The 16,728-nt window shown below is 57.4% G+C and overlaps 4 protein-coding genes across 4 annotated transcripts; 3 read left to right on the plus strand and 1 right to left on the minus strand.

Annotated features, from left to right (window-relative positions):
• Positions 1-6,914: 6,914 nt before the first annotated feature.
• HRG_10099 (homeobox and C2H2 transcription factor) lies at positions 6,915-8,852 on the plus strand (the record flags this gene model as incomplete). The annotated part of the gene is made up of 1 exon (XM_044868570.1): positions 6,915-8,852. One exon carries the CDS (start codon positions 6,915-6,917, stop codon positions 8,850-8,852), a length of 1,938 nt encoding a protein of 645 aa, XP_044716567.1.
• A 1,229-nt stretch (positions 8,853-10,081) lies between these two features.
• HRG_10100 (uncharacterized protein) lies at positions 10,082-10,519 on the plus strand (the record flags this gene model as incomplete). The annotated part of the gene is made up of 1 exon (XM_044868571.1): positions 10,082-10,519. The coding sequence occupies one exon, from the start codon at positions 10,082-10,084 to the stop codon at positions 10,517-10,519; it is 438 nt and encodes a 145-aa protein (XP_044716568.1).
• Positions 10,520-11,894: 1,375 nt separating this feature from the next.
• HRG_10101 (uncharacterized protein) lies at positions 11,895-13,394 on the plus strand (the record flags this gene model as incomplete). The annotated part of the gene is made up of 3 exons (XM_044868572.1): positions 11,895-12,878; positions 13,166-13,251; positions 13,301-13,394. 3 exons carry the CDS (start codon positions 11,895-11,897, stop codon positions 13,392-13,394), a joined length of 1,164 nt encoding a protein of 387 aa, XP_044716569.1.
• A 1,075-nt stretch (positions 13,395-14,469) lies between these two features.
• On the minus strand, positions 14,470-16,606 carry HRG_10102 (transcription factor spt8; the record flags this gene model as incomplete). Its single annotated transcript, XM_044868573.1, has 2 exons — positions 14,470-14,698; positions 14,805-16,606. The coding sequence occupies 2 exons, from the start codon at positions 16,604-16,606 to the stop codon at positions 14,470-14,472; spliced, it is 2,031 nt and encodes a 676-aa protein (XP_044716570.1).
• Positions 16,607-16,728: the final 122 nt, after the last annotated feature.

Here is a 16,728-nt window from a genome sequence, read left to right on the forward strand (position 1 = left end):
CAGTCGTCATTGCGGATCTTGTTTCCGGCCATGAGCCTGCGCAGAAGCCCGGAGATTGGGTGAGCAATCACTGACGGTCCGCAGCGAGCACTCGACTCAGTCCTGCCGCAGGGCTCGTCGTCTTGCCTCGACGGGACCCGGCCCCGCCGCGCCTGCAGGCCCTGTCCCGCAAAGACTGATGGGGCGTGAGGGGAGCCATGTGGAAGCCATGGCCCGTGATGCAACCTCTTGACGGCGCTTTTATTCGTCGGTGCTCATTAATGCATTCGGGCTTTGCCGAGGCCTGCCAACATTTCTTTCCTGTCCCCCGGTCCGGCTTCGTGGGGTCAGAAGAGTCACTAAAATTGCTGTAGACTGGGCAGCGTGCTCAGGCCGGCATGGCTCACCTCTAGGGCACGGTGCTATGTGACCACGCAACCAGGCGGGCATCCCGATGGCCGACGGGGACACCCATGGGACACGGCCTTTGTCCGACTACGGGCGTTGATTCGCAGACCACGGTAAGGCTGAGGGCAGAGCCACGTCAAAGGACTGAAATGATGGGGCGAGAAGCAGGCGGAAGATGCTTCACGGCCAATGAATGCACGGGGCAGCCAGCAATCAGAGCCCCAGGCTCAAGGTCCCTCCGGCTTGGCTGGGAGAGGGCGGCGGCCCTGACTCGCTAGCGGCGTAGTCCTTGGCAGAGGGTCAGCAGGAGAGCGACAGAAGTCTGGAGAGAGAGAGGCCTCTTGTAGATTGTCCGCAAGAGCCGAAAGCTGCTACCGGATCTCGTCACTTGGACTGTCGACCGGAATAGGTAGCACATGTGTGGTTGGAGGTGAGCGTCGCTGGAAGACACCGACCGACGAGCAAAAAGACGGCATACTCTGGCGGCACGGGAAATATTGAGGCAGAGGACCGGGCGAGGGGCATGGGGAGAAATCAGCCCATTCTGGCCCTGTTTGCTGGGTCCAAGGGCCAGTTCAGGACCACAGTTGTCGTCAGATAGATTGAGGCTAAGGCTTGGACGTCTTGGGGGTGGCCTGGGGCAGGACGCAATTGGCTGCTTGAGTCTTCGGAGACAAAAGCGTCGGAGCGTTTCGAAACACCCGGCACCGCGTGGCTCGCAAGATGGGGGTACTCGTGGCGGGAAGCATGACGTTGGACACTGCCGGTGACGATGAGAAGGGAAGACGAGCGCCTTCTTGAGGCCTGCGTGACATCAAGAGTGCCCCCATCCCTTGGTCTCTTCGCGCCTGATGACGACGAGAAGTGAGCGACTTGTTTCAGGTGTCTGTGCGGATGAGGTTGATTCCTTGATCAGGCAGAGGCACAACTTGGTACTGCCTGGCGTCAGGCTGGCGTTGTGCGGCGTCGTCGGTCGACGTGATACATGTGAGCAGAGCAGTCTCGTCGTTGGTGCTGAAGAGTGTTTTAACTTGGCGAGTTGGCAGATGGAGAGAAAGAAGGCGACGACGAAGAAGAAGAAGAAGACGAAGAAGAAGCCATCACGAAGCGGCATGTTTTGGGGAGGCGCAGAAGCAAAGAGCACTTTTCGTTTGCCTCAGGTTGTCACCTGGGAAGGTATCTCGGACCCCGACGGCTACTTGGTTCAAGCCGGACAAGCCGCAGTGGATCTGGGTATCTCGCGACGGGAGAGATACCTGCTCAGGGCGGGCTTGCGAGGAGCTCTTGGAGTACCCCGTAGCCTACTCGGCGGACCAATTAGGCAGGTGCTGGGTATCGGGTTAAGGGATTTCCCGGTGATCTGCCGGATCGGGCGATTCGCCGGATTCACCGCCAGTTCACGTCTCCACTTCAATCCTGAATTTCTCCACCACCATGGCCCCGATTGATGAAGCGCTTGAGTTTCTGAAGCTGTGTGACACTGTTAACTATGCCAAGACTGCGCGTCAGTTCAATTGCGACGAGACTACCCTGCGACGGCGACACCAAGGCAAACAGAGGTCAAGACGGGATGCCGACAGTTTGTATAAGTCACGTCTCTCAAAACAGCAAGAAAGGGATCTTGTTGCGTATATTCGCAAGCTTTCATCACGTGGGATTCCGCCTACGCTGCCGATGATCAAAAGTTTTGCCCAGGATATCGCCAAAATTGAGGTCGGAAAGGACTGGCCGTATAGCTTCGTCCGACGTAACAGCGATGAGCTCGGTTGCACTTGGTTCGACGGTTTTGATATCGCAAGAAAGAGAGCAGACAATGCTTCTAGATACAGAGCCTACTATGAGCTTGTAAGTAGGTGCCCAAGTCCATCCCTTCATTGCTGATCGTACAAGATTGGCGAGAAAATCGAGAAATACGACATCCTGCCTTGCAACACGTATAATGTGGACGAAAAGGGCTTTCTCCTCGGCGTCATCAATCGTACCAAGAGAGTATTCTCTGTTCGTGCCAAGAAGCAAGGAAAATTGATCGGTGCTGCGCAGGATGGCAACAGATCATGGATCACGTTCCTGGCATGTGTCTGTCAAGACCTGACAGCGCTACCCCGTTTCTCATCTACCAAGGCAAGCCAGGCAAGTTCAGGACTCCTGGCTCACGGAGTTTGATCCGGAGCACCAAGCGGCGTTTTTCACAACCTCAGAAACGGGTTGGACGAACCATGAACTTGGAAAGGAATGGCTCATTGGTGTTTTCGACCGGTTCACGAAAGAAAAGGCGCGAAACGGCCGGGATTACCGCCTCCTGATTACCGACGGACACTCTAGTCATGTCAATATGGACTTCCTGGAGTGGTGTGACCAGCATCGGATAATCGTTGCCGTGTTTCCGCCGCATTCCACGCACAGGCTGCAGCCCCTTGATGTGTCCCTTTTTGGCCCTCTTTCGACCGCATACACCAACCAGCTCATCCAGTGGACTGCAAAGACACAGGGACTCATCGGGCTATCGAAACGCGAGTTCTGGTCGTTATTTTGGAACGCATTCGGGTCATCTTTCTCGGCGGAGAACATCGCAAGTGGTTGGAAACGGACCGGACTCCTCCCATTTGACCCTGAAGTCGTTTTGTCGCAGATCGCGGAGAAAACAGAAGATGAGTCTGAGTCTGGCGACAGCTCCGTTGACTCGCTCGCCCTGCAGCAGCCCACTGCTCGGGATTTGCGCCGACTTGTCGACAAGGTAGTCGATGGATCCTCAAAAAACGCTAGCCGAGACAGTCGGAAGCTCAAAAGTACTCTCGAAAGTCTCCAATCTCAGAACGAATTGCTTCGATATGAGAATCAGGGACTTCGGGAGACTATCTTTCACGAAAAGCAGCGCAGAATGCGCGGTAAAGCTCTGAAGGATTACCTTTTCGATCGTGTAGATCCTAACTCGGCGCAGGTATTTAGCCCTGCAAAGTGGCCCAAGCGCGCTTGAAGAAAGCAGCCATGGAGACTCAGAAGCAAGAAGAGGCCTTGGAGAAAGAACGACAAAGGTTTGAGCGACAGCAAAGGCGGCAAACCTCAAAGTTCTCGCTCTGGAGAAGAGAAGGCAGCGGGAGGCAAAACTGAGCAAAGACGTCAGGCAAAGGAAGCCAGACAACAAGAGCGGGAGAAAACAGGCAGATACGGAAAGAGCTCAAGCGAAAGAACCAGAAAAAATGTCGGAAATGGGATCCGGACCTCTGTTGCTCCACAGACTCGCGAGAAGAGTCCGGGCGTTCGAGACGAGATTGTCGTCGCCATTTCGGCTCCACCAGAACCGACGACAGCTCCGGAACACTCAAAATCGCCAAACATTAAGTTGCGTAAAGATCCAAAGCCGGCATTGACCACTTCCTCACGTCCCAAAAGACATCATTGGCTGTCGAGCGCGACCAGGAGATGGTAGTCGCAATGCGGGGACTTGCGCGATCGGGACGCCACAGGAAGCGGCCACGGTGGCTTGATGACTGCGAAGTAGATTGAATGGAATTGCTAGGCATCTTTCTTGCTTCTGCTTTAATGTGAGATTGTTTCATATTATTTTCGTGGAGTTTCACTCAAATCTTCACCGGAATGCAAGGGAACCAAAATCCGGCGAATCGTCCGATCCGGCAGATCACCGGGAAATCCCTTAGTGCTGGCCCAGGAGGGAACACAACTTTGTGCCTGCCCGAGAAGCGCTATCAGTGCAGGTACGGTGTTAAGGTTATCCAAGATGCCCCCCTTTGCTGCATTCGCTCCAAGTATGTACTTGTACCAGAGCCTGTACAGCACTTGTGCCTGTCCTGTATGCAGAGATGCCTCTTATCACGTCGTACGTCGTACATGCGTGTAAGGAAGGGTTGTCTTTGACAAATGACTTGCCTTTTCTCTCGTCGTCTCGGGTCGGGGTGCTTCAAACCGAGTCAGCGGCTAATGCAGGCCCCCAAAAGTACAAGGCATACCTAGTACTTAGATACCTAGATAGGTAAGGTAGATACCTCCACGGATACTACATGCTGTACGAATATATGCGTCGGCAGCAACGTTTCACCAGCAGCAGAACAAAAGGACGACGACAATTGCAGCGACTGGGCCTAGAGTCAGTGCATGTAATGCGTCAAGGTACGGAGTACCTTACAAACATGGAGCAGGGCAAGGCACCTTGCCTTGTTAAGCAAGGTACGAAGAACTTGATCCAGGGCAGGCGTTTGCCAAGCAGCACTGGGACTCTCCCGCCCCTCCATGTCTCGCTCTCTCTTCGGCCCCCCACAGCCGTGAGTGCAGCAAGGAAAAAGAAGGTCGAGCTTTTGGTTCTACTGCTACTGCACGAAGTACTCCATTCCATCTTGGCAATATGCATCAACAAGGTCGAGTCCACGTGGAGAGCTGATGCTGCGAGGTGCGAGATTGCAGACATGCGCAAAAGCTAAAGCTACAGTAGACGCGGAGACTCGGATTAATCATTCAGCCAGCACAAAAGGAGCATCTGCCGTGGGGGGCTTTGCTGCACGCCCTCTTTGGGCAGCAGTGTGTCAAGACGCGAGAAGGAATACAGTCTGCACAAGGCAAAGTACAGTACCTCTTCGGCCTTGGTATACGTATAACAGGACGCAGCATGGCCTCGTGCACCTCGTGTGTGCGCAAGCATGTCAGAATGCACACTTGTACGGATACTGTACTGTACTACTAGCCATACGTGCGCCGCCTACTGTAGGTATGTACTGTACCTCAAGGCAGTTGGTTGACCCCTTCCCCTGTGCTGGATGATGATGATATGGCGATGACGATGATGGTCAATGGCCTGTTCCACGGGCTCGCGCCGTGATGCAATGCACCACATCGACTCGTCTCCACCCCTTTTCCCACTGCGTGTTTCAGTCCTTTTCCTTGCCGTCTCTTCCTTCTCGAATGCGGTCCCCTAGCCGAGCTCGTGGGTTTTGTCTTTTTTTGGCCGTGCAAAACAACAGGCGCTCGGCCGTCATTGTGCTGGGGGGATCACTGACCGGGGATCAACGGAGATAGGTAGGGGAGGGGGGAGGGGGTACTGTACTTTAGTACAGCACGTACAAGCCAAGGTACCGCGACTTGTCAAGCGGCCCCCATCCTTCATCAAAGGTTATATCACGAATCCCGTCACCCAGGGAGACAAGAATGAAAAAAATAAAGATGTCAATGGCAGACGCAAGAGAAGAGGATAAAAAAAGAAATTAGGCCCGAGCCTTGCGAGGCTTTGAGCTTGCTTGGCTGCCTTGAGCCTGTACGTAGTACATAGAGGTATAAACAGCCGATGCGCTCATCGTTGCTTCGTACAGTAGGTACCTGCCGTGCCGAATACCTAGGTAAGGGACATGTACGGAGTAGCGCACCTGGCACTCCTTGCCGACGCCATCAAAGAGCGCCCAAGTCTTCAGCGAGCATGTACGGATACTATACCTACAGATCTCTCGAACTTCTGCCAAAGCGTCCCCGTCGGCGATTCCCAGGCTCGAGAGCTCCGGGGCCTGTCGGAGGGCGAGGAGGATGACAGGTTACGAGAAAGAGGGTCCTTTTTATTTTTATCCCTTCCGCCCACAGCCTCGTTCGTTCATGTCGGTTGCTCCTGTTTGTTGTGCGCTGAGGGTACCGGTACTGCCGATTACAGAGGGCACAAGTCGTACTGCAGGCGGGTAATCTACAGCGCAGTGGACCCCGGCAATGTCTACGTGTACACCCCTGACCCGAAACGCCCCCGTTTTCCTTGGTGGCAGCACCCAGTGGCAGCATCCAGTGGTAGCACCCCATACCGATACTCTGTGGGGTCTTCACAGTATCTCCTACAGACAAGATATACATGCTCCTGCATAGAAGCATGCAGTGCCGTCGAGGTACCCGACGCGGACAAATGTCTCGTGCGGCTTTGGGGTACGTGCCTAATTGCACCAGGGGCACCAAGTCCTGTACAGGGGTCTTGGATGGAGGGGGATTCATTTAAGCCTGGCGCCTCCTATTTGGGCGGTACGGAGTACCTACGGCGTGCCCTCCGTACCTCGCCTGGAGGTGGTGCATCGCGGCGGGTACCGTGCCTGGTGGCGGTACCTCGTCTCCCCCCAGGTGGGCGCATCAGTCTCGGGACTGTGCCTTCAAATCCAGGCACAGCATTGATCCCTGTGTTCTTCTTGATTTGCAGCTTCGCGCCTTTTCTACCTTGCCGTGCCCGCTTGGTCTCCTTGTGGGCTTGACCTGTTACACACGTCCCTTTCTTCGGCCTCGTTCGTTGGCTCGTCCTTTTCTCCCCTCTCCTCCGCTCGCTCTCTCTCGTCTCCTTCCTCCCCTCCTCCTTATGCCTACCTAACCTCGCCACCTTGCCTCTCTCTCTCGCTCAGTCTCTCGCTCGCTGTCTCTTCGCTCGCTGTCTCTTCGCTCGCTCATTTTCTTGCTCTCATTCCTTCTCTCTCCCCATCTCTCGCTTTGTCTCGGAGCGTCTTCCTTGTCGCCGTCCTCTCGCTATCCGCCTCGTCGACTCACCCCTCATGTGAAGCCTCGACATGGACCAGAATCAACATCACCAGCAGCTTCGGCAGTCTGGGTCGCTGCCCACCCCCCACCAGGGGTCCTCGGCCTCGTCGCCCTCGCAGCTCGATCTCGACTCGACGCCCCAAGACGTCCTCGCCGAGGCCAGGAAGAACCTGCAGGTCCTCATCGACTCGGGCTTCTCCAGGGACCTCCTTCACCAGTGGGTCGACGACAGCCAGTCGCTACAGTTTCCTCTGCCCATCACGGCCCAGTCTTTCGCTTCACCGCAATCGCAACCGCAGCACTCGCCCACCCCCCAACATCCACCGCCACCGCCACCGCCCCAACGATGCGCCCCTCCGCCCTCCCCATCTCGAACCCCCTCGGCCTCGGAAAGGCCCACGCCTGTCGTCTCCGTCTCCGGCCCGCCTCCCTCCGCCGCCCCGCCGCCAGTTCCGTCCATCGCCATCAAGCCCGAGACGCTGCCCGATGACGTCTCCCGAACCTGGCCTCCCTCGACCCTGGCCTCGCCGAATCCGCCCCCCGAGCGGCCCACCACCGGCGTTCATGATGCCGATTCCTCCATCTTCATGGCTCCCCCTGCGCCCTTCTCTCACTCTCACCGCCCCAGGATATCCATCTCCTCCGTCAGTTCGGGCTCCTCGGGCCACGCCTCCATTTGGTCCACAAATTCGGCCCAGTCCTCCTTCTCGTGGCATTCTGCAACGACAGGCAATCGCGCCATGGCCCCCTTGCCCATGCCCCCTCCCGCTGGCGGCATGCCCGTCCTCAACGGCTCCCATGTTGGCTCCTCCGCCACCAGCCCCGGCAGGCAAAACGTCTACTGGTGCACCTCGTGCGAGACCAGCTTCAAGCGCAAGTACGACTGGAAGCGGCACGAGGACGAGTTCCACGAGCGCTGGAGAAAGTACCCTTGTCCTGAGCCCGGCTGCAACCGCAGCTTCTGGGGCTCCAACTCGTTCAACCAGCACCACAAGCAGTGCCATGGCTGCAAGACGTGTCCCCACGCCGAAAAGGTGGTCAAGTTCCTCCGCAAACGCAAGTACTGGGCCTGCGGCTTTTGCTCCGCCCTCCATCCGGCCCGCGAGCGCCACGTCGAACACGTCGCCCGTCACTTCGAGTCCGGCATGACCAAGGGGGACTGGATGCACTCGAGGGTCGTTTACGGCCTTCTCCACCAGCCCCTCATCCACGAGGCCTGGGACGCCCTGGTCAACAGCAAGCAGCCCGACTATACCGGCCGGCGGCCTCAGTTTAGCTGGCACCCGAGTAAGACCGGGCGCGCCCAGGGCTTCCTGGAAAAGGAGAGCGCCGGCCAGCTCCAGGACCTGCTCGAGTTCTTCTCCGGCGACGAGGGCGAGGCGCAGTGGATTGTCACGTCTGCCTACGAGCTGGCCGACATTGTCCTGACCTCGGGGCCTCTTGGCTCACCGCAGTTCTCGGGCCCTCCAGCCACAAGCATGGGTCCGCCTCAACAATACCCATCGCAAGACGTTCACGCAGCCTTTCCCACGGTGCCCTCGCAGTCATCGCACCAATCCATGATGCCGTCTCCGAACCCAAACAGCCATGATTCCTACACTTCCACGTTCCGAAACACAATGTTTGTGCCGTCGCAGCAGTTTTCGACCGCGTCTGGCCCATCACCAGAATCCTCGTCACACTCTCCCCTGGCGGCATCACACTCCCCTTTGACCGCCTCTCAATCGCCATTACCGTCGTCACATTCGCCCCTGGAGACTCGAGCGCTACTGTCATCCTCGTCCTCGGGCCATGCCAGTGCCGACTCGATGGACTTTGAGTACTCTCCGGCTCCCGTTGCATTCGAGGGCTGGGATGCCATTTCAGGGGGCGGAATGCACGACACAACGCCGCAGCCGTCTGACGCGGGCCATCAAGGTGCCTGGGGGATGATGCAATACTTTGGGGATCCGCGAGTCACGTCTTGACGCCTTTGTTATTTTGTCTGACTGCGAAGTTTCTCTTCCGCCTGCTGCTCCGCCTATCCCGGTCTCGAGACGAGTTTTCCTTTTCTTGCTTAGTCTACTAATGTGTTGTCGTATCGCGCGTATACCTTTGCAATGCTGCAGCTTCTCCCGATATATTGGATGACAATAGTCTTTCTCTACACGGGGCAGCGCCGCGGCTGCCTCTAGACCTAATGATAATACCCCCGAAGGACGAGTCGGAGATGGAAGGCAATGCGTGCTCTCTTCCCCTGCGTCTTTCTTTCACGTTGCTGCGGAGATGGGAAGGATCAAGACATGGAAGCAAGATATTGTCCTTTCTCTAATGTGTGTTTTTGGAACCTCGGAGTTTGGAGGTTGGCCAGCTCTGCAATGCCTCATGGATGCTTTCTTTTTACCGATATTCCGTTCCTGGACGCGAGAGGGGGAACACGAGGGCAAGAAGCTCTAGGTCATGTATTAGAAATGGGGCGACTTGCCCACAGCTCGCCGTGGCGAGACACGGGGTTTCCTAAGAGAGGCTGGAAACGGAAAAGCCGGGTTGGGTGGGATTCTTGTATGCTGAGTCCCCCTCTCCCGGACGTCATTAAATACTGCCGAGGCCTTGAATGATCAAGCCAGGAACCGGTTAATCGTCTAAAAGACTCATGTACTCTTCAGAGCTGGCCTCTATCAAAGGTGACGATGTCAAGGATAGATGCTGACTGGATCGCGGGTCTGCCACGACACGTCAACCAAAGGCTGCCTTGAGATGACATGAAGAACGATATCGAGAACGAGAGACGTCTATACCATGGTCTAGCCCAGCGTCGCGTGAGCACATACGTTGCAGCCAAGTCCTTCTCAACTCATGCCCATCCCACGGCCCGAACAGAGGCGGCGCTCTCTGCAGCGCGACGATGAACGTATCTTCAAAGATGCTCCGAGTTCAAGCCTTGGCCGGAACGGTACCCTGACCTTGACGAGACTCGCGTCGAGTTGCGGATTCGGTGTATCGTGGATAGGTATATAAAGAGTGAGTCCACCGTGTATCGTCTTGGAGACCGTCATGCTTCTCTTCTTCTTTAGTCAAGTTGCTGCTCATTTGAGCCATCGAAACTTTTTTTCAACTCTCTTCGAAAGTGACAATCCGCTGTACTCTCTCGCGCAGATACTCACCCTAAGGACACGCATAGAAGCGACACAACTGTTCGACTTTCAACTTGGTAAAGATGTTTGGTCTGGGAAAAGGGAGAGAAAAGGGAGAGAAAAAGAGAAGAAGTAGGCGGCGCCAGTCGGAAGAGTTTGCAGAAGCCGCCACGGTCTCACGGTCGCAGCCAAAGTCGCACGCAAAGAGCAGCGGCATCAAGGTTGACAAGGGCAAGGGCGAGGAAAAGGAAAAAGAGCAGACGAGCTCGCACAACCGTCGCCACCGTTCTTCCGGCTCCCGTCACGCCCCCAGCGCCCACAAGTCACAGGGCAAGAGCGGCAAGGCCAAGGCGAGCGACGGCACGCCTCAGCCTGAAGACAGCCCGGTCCATGCCAAGTCGCTTAGGCACTGCGAGGAAATGCGACGGCACCAGGAGGAGTGGCGGCGACAGCAGCAGCAGCAACAGCAGTCTCCGCGCTCTAAGAGCGACAAGGGAAAGGGAAAGGAACGAGAGAGGTGAAGACGAAGTGGCCGGGGATGAAACGAAGCCGGGGGCTTGTCTTGTGGACTGAGTTTTGTCTTTCAAGAGGCCGTGTTTGCCGGTCAAGATGCCGTCAGGATGCTTCGTAGCCCCGAGTCGGCTTATGATGGAAAAGGGTGCGCATTTCAGGCTTGGGGACGTTGCCAACATATGCTTTCATCTCTTGTTCTTTCACGACGTCTTTGAATGAAATTAATACGTTGCCGCCAGCACGTACCTTGCAATCGAAGCTCTCCGTGACAACTAGTAGCCAGCCCGGCTCGGCCAACGACGCGGATCATCTGGCAATGCGTGGTTAAAAGCCGATACAGGGGCTTCATACCGGCGTTGGCAGCCCGATAGCCGGCCGGCTCGGCCGCGCTGGGTCCGGCATTATCCACCTCGACCGGCCGGGTAAGGGTCCATTAACAGTGAAACAGACCGACAACACAAACTCGTGCGAGCTTGGCCTTGCTTATTGTGCCTCCCGCGCCCAGGTATGCAGGAAACAGAATTTGAACACAGACAGTACGCGAAGCAGCCCCGTTGCAACCAAGTGAAAGGTCGGCATGGGAACAGGCTAAACAGCCTTGCGAGAGCTGCTTCTCTTTTCAATCGAAATGCGGCTTCCACTGTGAACCTCGACACTATGAACCATACAGCTGTGAACAACGAGCAGATGAGAGCTCGGCGGGCGGAGTGACTTGCAACAAAGACTTGGAAGTTGCTCCGAGAACAAGCAAACAGGGGAGATGGCAACTCAAAGAGTACAAAGTAGGGGCACGTCCATATATACCTGGCCAGGGTCGAACAATGTTCGGGAGTAAAGCACACTTGTTTTGAACAAGCTGGAGAGGGACAGTGCACAGGCGAGATACGAAAGATTGCACGCTGTACGATGGGCTCTCGGTGGACTCTACTGGATATCTAGTCGGATGGCATCGAACAGAGATGCGTCTCAAGTCGCTGGAGGACGCTGTGATTTCGGAGGTCAAGGGGGTGAAGCCTTGCGACTTGATTCACAGCTGTTCACTCAGCTTGGAGTCTGCAAACGGCGGGCATTTCAGATCTTGTGCATGCTGCTCCCAAAACACGCCTGTTCTTTCATTGAACAGCTCAACCGGCATCGTAACCTGGGCAGTTAATCTTTTGTTTCTTGCAGTATAAAGTTCGCCTCTCCATCATCCTCCATCATGATGAAGCCCCGTATCCCTCTCCCGCCCTCAACTCAAGAGACGAGACCAGATCACCGGCCCTCACGCAACCCGAGCCTACCGCCAGCCGCCGAGATCACAAACGACGCCGCTCGACGAGACACAACCCAAGCCAGCCCAGCCCACAGAACGGCATCTTCAGACCCTTCTTGGCGGCCAAGATGGGGCCCAAAGATCACAGGCGCGTCTGCTGCACCCGTGAAGACATGAAAAGCCCCAGAACGAAGCCGTTCATGCCATTTAAGGAAGCGTTTTGGAACCTGCAGCCCTGGTTCCTCAAGAAACTGTACCGCGACAGGCCCGACGCCTTTTACAAAGGGGCAAGCAAGCAGGAAAAGGCCAGGGCCAAGATTAGCGAGAGGGAGGCTCGGCTCAAGAAGAAGGCCATGAAAGTGCTGTACAGTCGAATGATTGCGGAAGAGAGCGTGGAGGACGAGCAAGCAGGCGCGGCCGAGGCGGAGGAACCAGCCAAGCTGGGCAAGAAACTGCCGGATGGCAAGAATCAAACCAAGGGCAAGACGATCAACGCCTTCGACTACCTGGACGAGGACTCTCCTCTGGCCGGCGAGCAGATCCGGGAGCTGAGGAATAAGATGCTGACCGCAGAGGCAACGGCAGCGGAGCCAACCAAGCTGAGAGAGGAGCGAAAGGAGGCACTCATGCGAGCCATCGAGTCGCAGACACCCGAGGAGGTGGAAGAAGCGTCCCGGTTTCTCGCACAAGTCGCAAAGGTCATGGCCGCCAGCCGGGGCGAGCCGGTCAACGTCTTCGACTACCTGGACCCGGACTCTCCTCCGGCCGACGAGCAGATCCGGGAGCTACAGGACAAGATCCTGGCCGCAGAGGTCCTGGTCCAGGGTTCTGCGGGGTCGGCCGCGGCGAGCTCCCTCTCTCTTATGGAGCTGGCTCGGGTTTTGGAGACTCCGCTCATCATCGATTCCGCCGATGCAAAGTCCGAGGAGGGCTTTGACGCTGTATCCTACGCCTCTGGCCCTGGATCAAAGAGCGCTGTGTCAAAGAACTCGTCTTCGTCTCACGGTAAGTCGAGCAAGCACTCGACGCCCGGTCCCAGCAGCCCGGCCGCCAAGAGTGTATCGTCTCGATACTCGAGCAAGTCGAGCAAGCATTCCCTGGTTCTTTCTGAGGTCGGTACCGGCAGCTCTTCGTCTCGACACTCCAGCAGGTCGAGCAAGCAATCCTTGCCTGTTTCTGAGGCCGGTACTGGCGGCTCTGCATCTCGACACTTCAGCAGGTCGAGCAAGCAATCCTTGCCTGTTTCTGAGGCCGGTACTGGCGGCTCTGCATCTCGACACTCCAGCAGGTCGAGCAAGCACCCCCCTGTTTCTGAGGCTGGTACTGGCAGCTCTGCATCTAGACACTCAAGCAAGTCGAGCAAGCACTCCTTGCCTGTTTCTGAGGCCGGTGCCGGCAGCTCTGCATCTCGACACTCCAGCAGGTCGAGCAAGCACCCCCTTCCACCTATCCCTATTCCGGCCAGTTATTCGCCTTGGCCCCAAAGTAAGTCGAGCAAGCATTCACTGGTTTCTCCCGAGGCTGGTCCCGGCAGCTCTTCGTCTCGACACTCCAAGTCGAGCACGCGCCACAGCAAGGAGGGCAAGAGCAAGGGCAAAGAGAAAGAGTCCTTGTCCCACGCCTCTTAAGTATCATCGCCCTTCAAGCTGGGTCACAATTCCACGTCTGGTCTTGACCACGGCGCGGAGAAGTCGTCCAAGTTGGGGGCCAAAACCGCCCAAAGCGTGGCAAGTACTGTTGTGTTGCCATTACCGCATTAATCTATCAAGGGAACAGGAGCATCACGACGGGTATTCCCTACATCGGAGTCTTTGGAGAATTGACGCGAGCAGATCTTGATTTCATACGCGCGTAGACGAAAGACGCACAAAGCGTCGTCCAAACAAGATGATGACGATATGCCAGCTCGCATGATCTGACGCAGCACACAAGACAATGGACGAGAGCACAACGAGCAGAAAGAAACCGCAAGGACACAAAAAAAAGGAGGGCGGCCAGCAAATTGGTACTAATAATGGATTGGACAGGGGAAGGGAGGAGAAAGGGGTGGCGAGCACGGAAAGGGATGGGAGGAACTCCTGAACCATAGGAGCTACCGAGATAGACATCAAGAAGCCTCCCACACAGGTCCGCAACGTGCCAGGCTCGCTTCACTCTCGCAATGACGGGTGAAGTCTCAGAGGGGCGTGGGGTTGCTCGACTGATCGAGAGGTAGTCTCCTGAAGCGCGGGAACTCGAGTTCAAGTCGGCCAGCGATGCGCCAGTGGCCGAGTAGATGCTGTCAAAGTGAGCGGGCATGCCCATGTCGTAATTGCTCTTGTAACCCGATGCGCCCTCCACTGGTCTGTTCCGGAAGTATGATTGAGGTGGCGTTAGTGCTTGATGTGTCTCCCATTTATCGTCCGGCGTCGAAGGCAGGCTGTAGTCGCAGAGCCCGAGCCCAGCGAGTTATCCGTCGCGAGACTGGAAAGCCTAAGCACTAAAAACGATCCCAAGTGTTCAATGCAGTAAACGTATTTCTATCCACCAGAGTTTAGGCAGCCCCCTCAAAAGTATCCAAGATCGCCACCCAGCTCCCCCCTGACTCCCAACGCCTGCCTCCTCGGCCGCTGCCTTTTGACGACATGAGGGGCTCTGTGGTTCTTCGTACAGCGTCGTCTTTGCACCACCAAGTAACTTACTTCGTACACGGGAATCAAAGCCTCAGTCGCTCACCACGTTGATCTCATACCCAATCAGCGCCTCGGTGCTCGTCCCGTCCCAGCCGCGCGTCCCAGCCGCGCTCAGCATGAAGCGGCTCGTCGGGTCGATGTACAGGCATGAGATGACGCCCGCCCGCGGGGGGCCTGGGATGATGAGAAAGGGAACCGACGAGTGCTTCATCATCCGGGTGTCGCGCAGGTCGTAGAGTCGCATAATGTCGTGCGACGCGCTGAAAAGAAGGCCCCCAGGTTAGCGAAAGACACAAGCGATGTTCATCTGCGCACCCAGCCTTGGCAAGGAGAGATAAAGGGTGCCATCCAACTCCAGAAACATACCAGACCAGGTGTCTCCCATTCACCATTGGCTTGATCGCGCTCACCGCGCCGCTGCCAGCCGGAAACCTGAGCGTCCTTTCCGGCTCCCACACGCGCTTGGCCCGGCGCACGTCGTACTCCTCGACGGTCCCGTTGCGCCGCCCCGCGTAAATCATGTTGCCGTTGGGGCTCCAGCACGCGCTCATGCACCACGGCGGCACCCCCCCCCGGGTTCCGATGCGCGCCACGGGGTTTGGCACCCGCCGGTCCCAGATGCGGATCGTCCCGTCAATGGCCGACGAGAGAAACGTCGTGGCTGAGGTCTGTGATGGGTCGTACTGCTGTGGCGGCGCTTGCCACGACATCATGGTTGGGGACTGCGACCCCTTCAGGAGATCCTTGTCCTCGGTCAACCGAGACTGCTGCGGCTCCCTGAACTCTCCCTCTGCATGCTGCGACGTCGTCGACTGAGTACCTGGAGCAGTTGCGCCGGTATCCTCGGCAGGTTCGCCGGCAGCCTGGTCCTGGCTCGTCGTATCGACGTCCATGCTGTCCTGCCACGGCTGCGGCTGCGGTGCCGGCGCTGCCACCTCGCTCTCGGGCGCCTTGCTCATCTCCATGTCCGCCATGGCCATATCGGCCGAGTGGTCCATACCCCCTTCGTGGCCGCCCATCATCTCCATGCCGGTGCCGAACCCGTCGTCGTCGTGTCCAAACGGCTGCTCCCCCGCCGTCTCTCCAAACAGGCTGCCGGCGTCGCTGCCTCCAAATAAGCTCTCGTGGGCAGGTGAAGCCTGGCCGTCGCCGGCGCCCGGCGGAGCGTCCCCCTCTGGGCCCGTCGAGTGGCCGCCGTCGACTTGACCGTTGACAACCCCAGCCGGCAGGGGTGCGCTATTGTTGGTAGCCATGGTGGTAGATGGCAGCGGCTCGTCGGCCTCGGCAGGGACGGGATCTCCGTTGGCCGGACGCAGCTCTATTGAGGATATCTGGCCGCCACTCCCGTCAAAGCTTCTTTTCGTCTGTCCCGTGTTCAAATCCCATTCAAAGATTTTCTTGTCCCAGCCTCCGCTTAGCACGCTCTTCTCATCCGGCGCAAGGGTCAGGACGCTGACGGCGCTCGAGTGCTGCTGCAGGCAGCAAATCTTCTTACCCTCGTCGTGACGGACACTCTGCAGGTTGATGCCCCCCGATTCCAGGCCCGACAAAAGCCAGAGGGCGTCGGAGTGGACGGCGAGAGAGTAGACGGGGGACAGCACGTGATCCTGATCGCCCCGGCCGGGGGCGAGCGGCTCTTCGTTTTCCCAGTAAGACATGAGAATGCCGGCCTTGTGGACGCTGTCTACAAAGGGATGCTTCTGTGCGACTGTTAGGGCCAGCTTCCCGTTGATGGTGCCGGGGCCGTCGTATTTGCGGATGTAGCCGTCGGAGCCTCCCGTGATCCAGTAGCGCAAGTCGGGTGTTATGGCCATGGCGTTGATGCTCGTCGACTGGGGCGCGGCCATGGTGGGCACGATATCGTAGAGCTTGGCCGTCAAGGCTTCGGGCCGGACAGTCGGCCGCCAGGGGATGGCCGACGGCGCGGGAGTGGCAGACTTGCTCGACTTGATCCTCGCCGGCTCATCGCTATGCGTCTGCTGCGTCTCGTCGGCAGCGTCCTCCCCCTCGGCCTCGTTATCGCCGTCGTCGTCGTCGTCGTCTTCGTTGTTCTCTTCCTCGGCCTCGTTGTCATTGTTGGCGTCGTCACCGTCTTCCATGGCGTCGTCATGCTCGTTGTCGCGCTCCGACTCCCCCGAGCTCGCCGAAAATCGATCCTCCTCATCCATCGTCGCATTCGCTCGTCGCCTCCTCGTGCGGCATGGATGCGTGGGGGTGCTCGCCCGCTGTCAGAGTGGTTGCGATGCGCCTCAGATTGATGTACGTACGAGCTTCGCGCGCGTCCCCGGAC

Source organism: Hirsutella rhossiliensis (assembly GCF_020360975.1).
Source record: "Hirsutella rhossiliensis strain HR02 chromosome Unknown scaffold00014, whole genome shotgun sequence".
Taxonomy (NCBI): Eukaryota; Fungi; Ascomycota; class Sordariomycetes; order Hypocreales; family Ophiocordycipitaceae; genus Hirsutella; species Hirsutella rhossiliensis.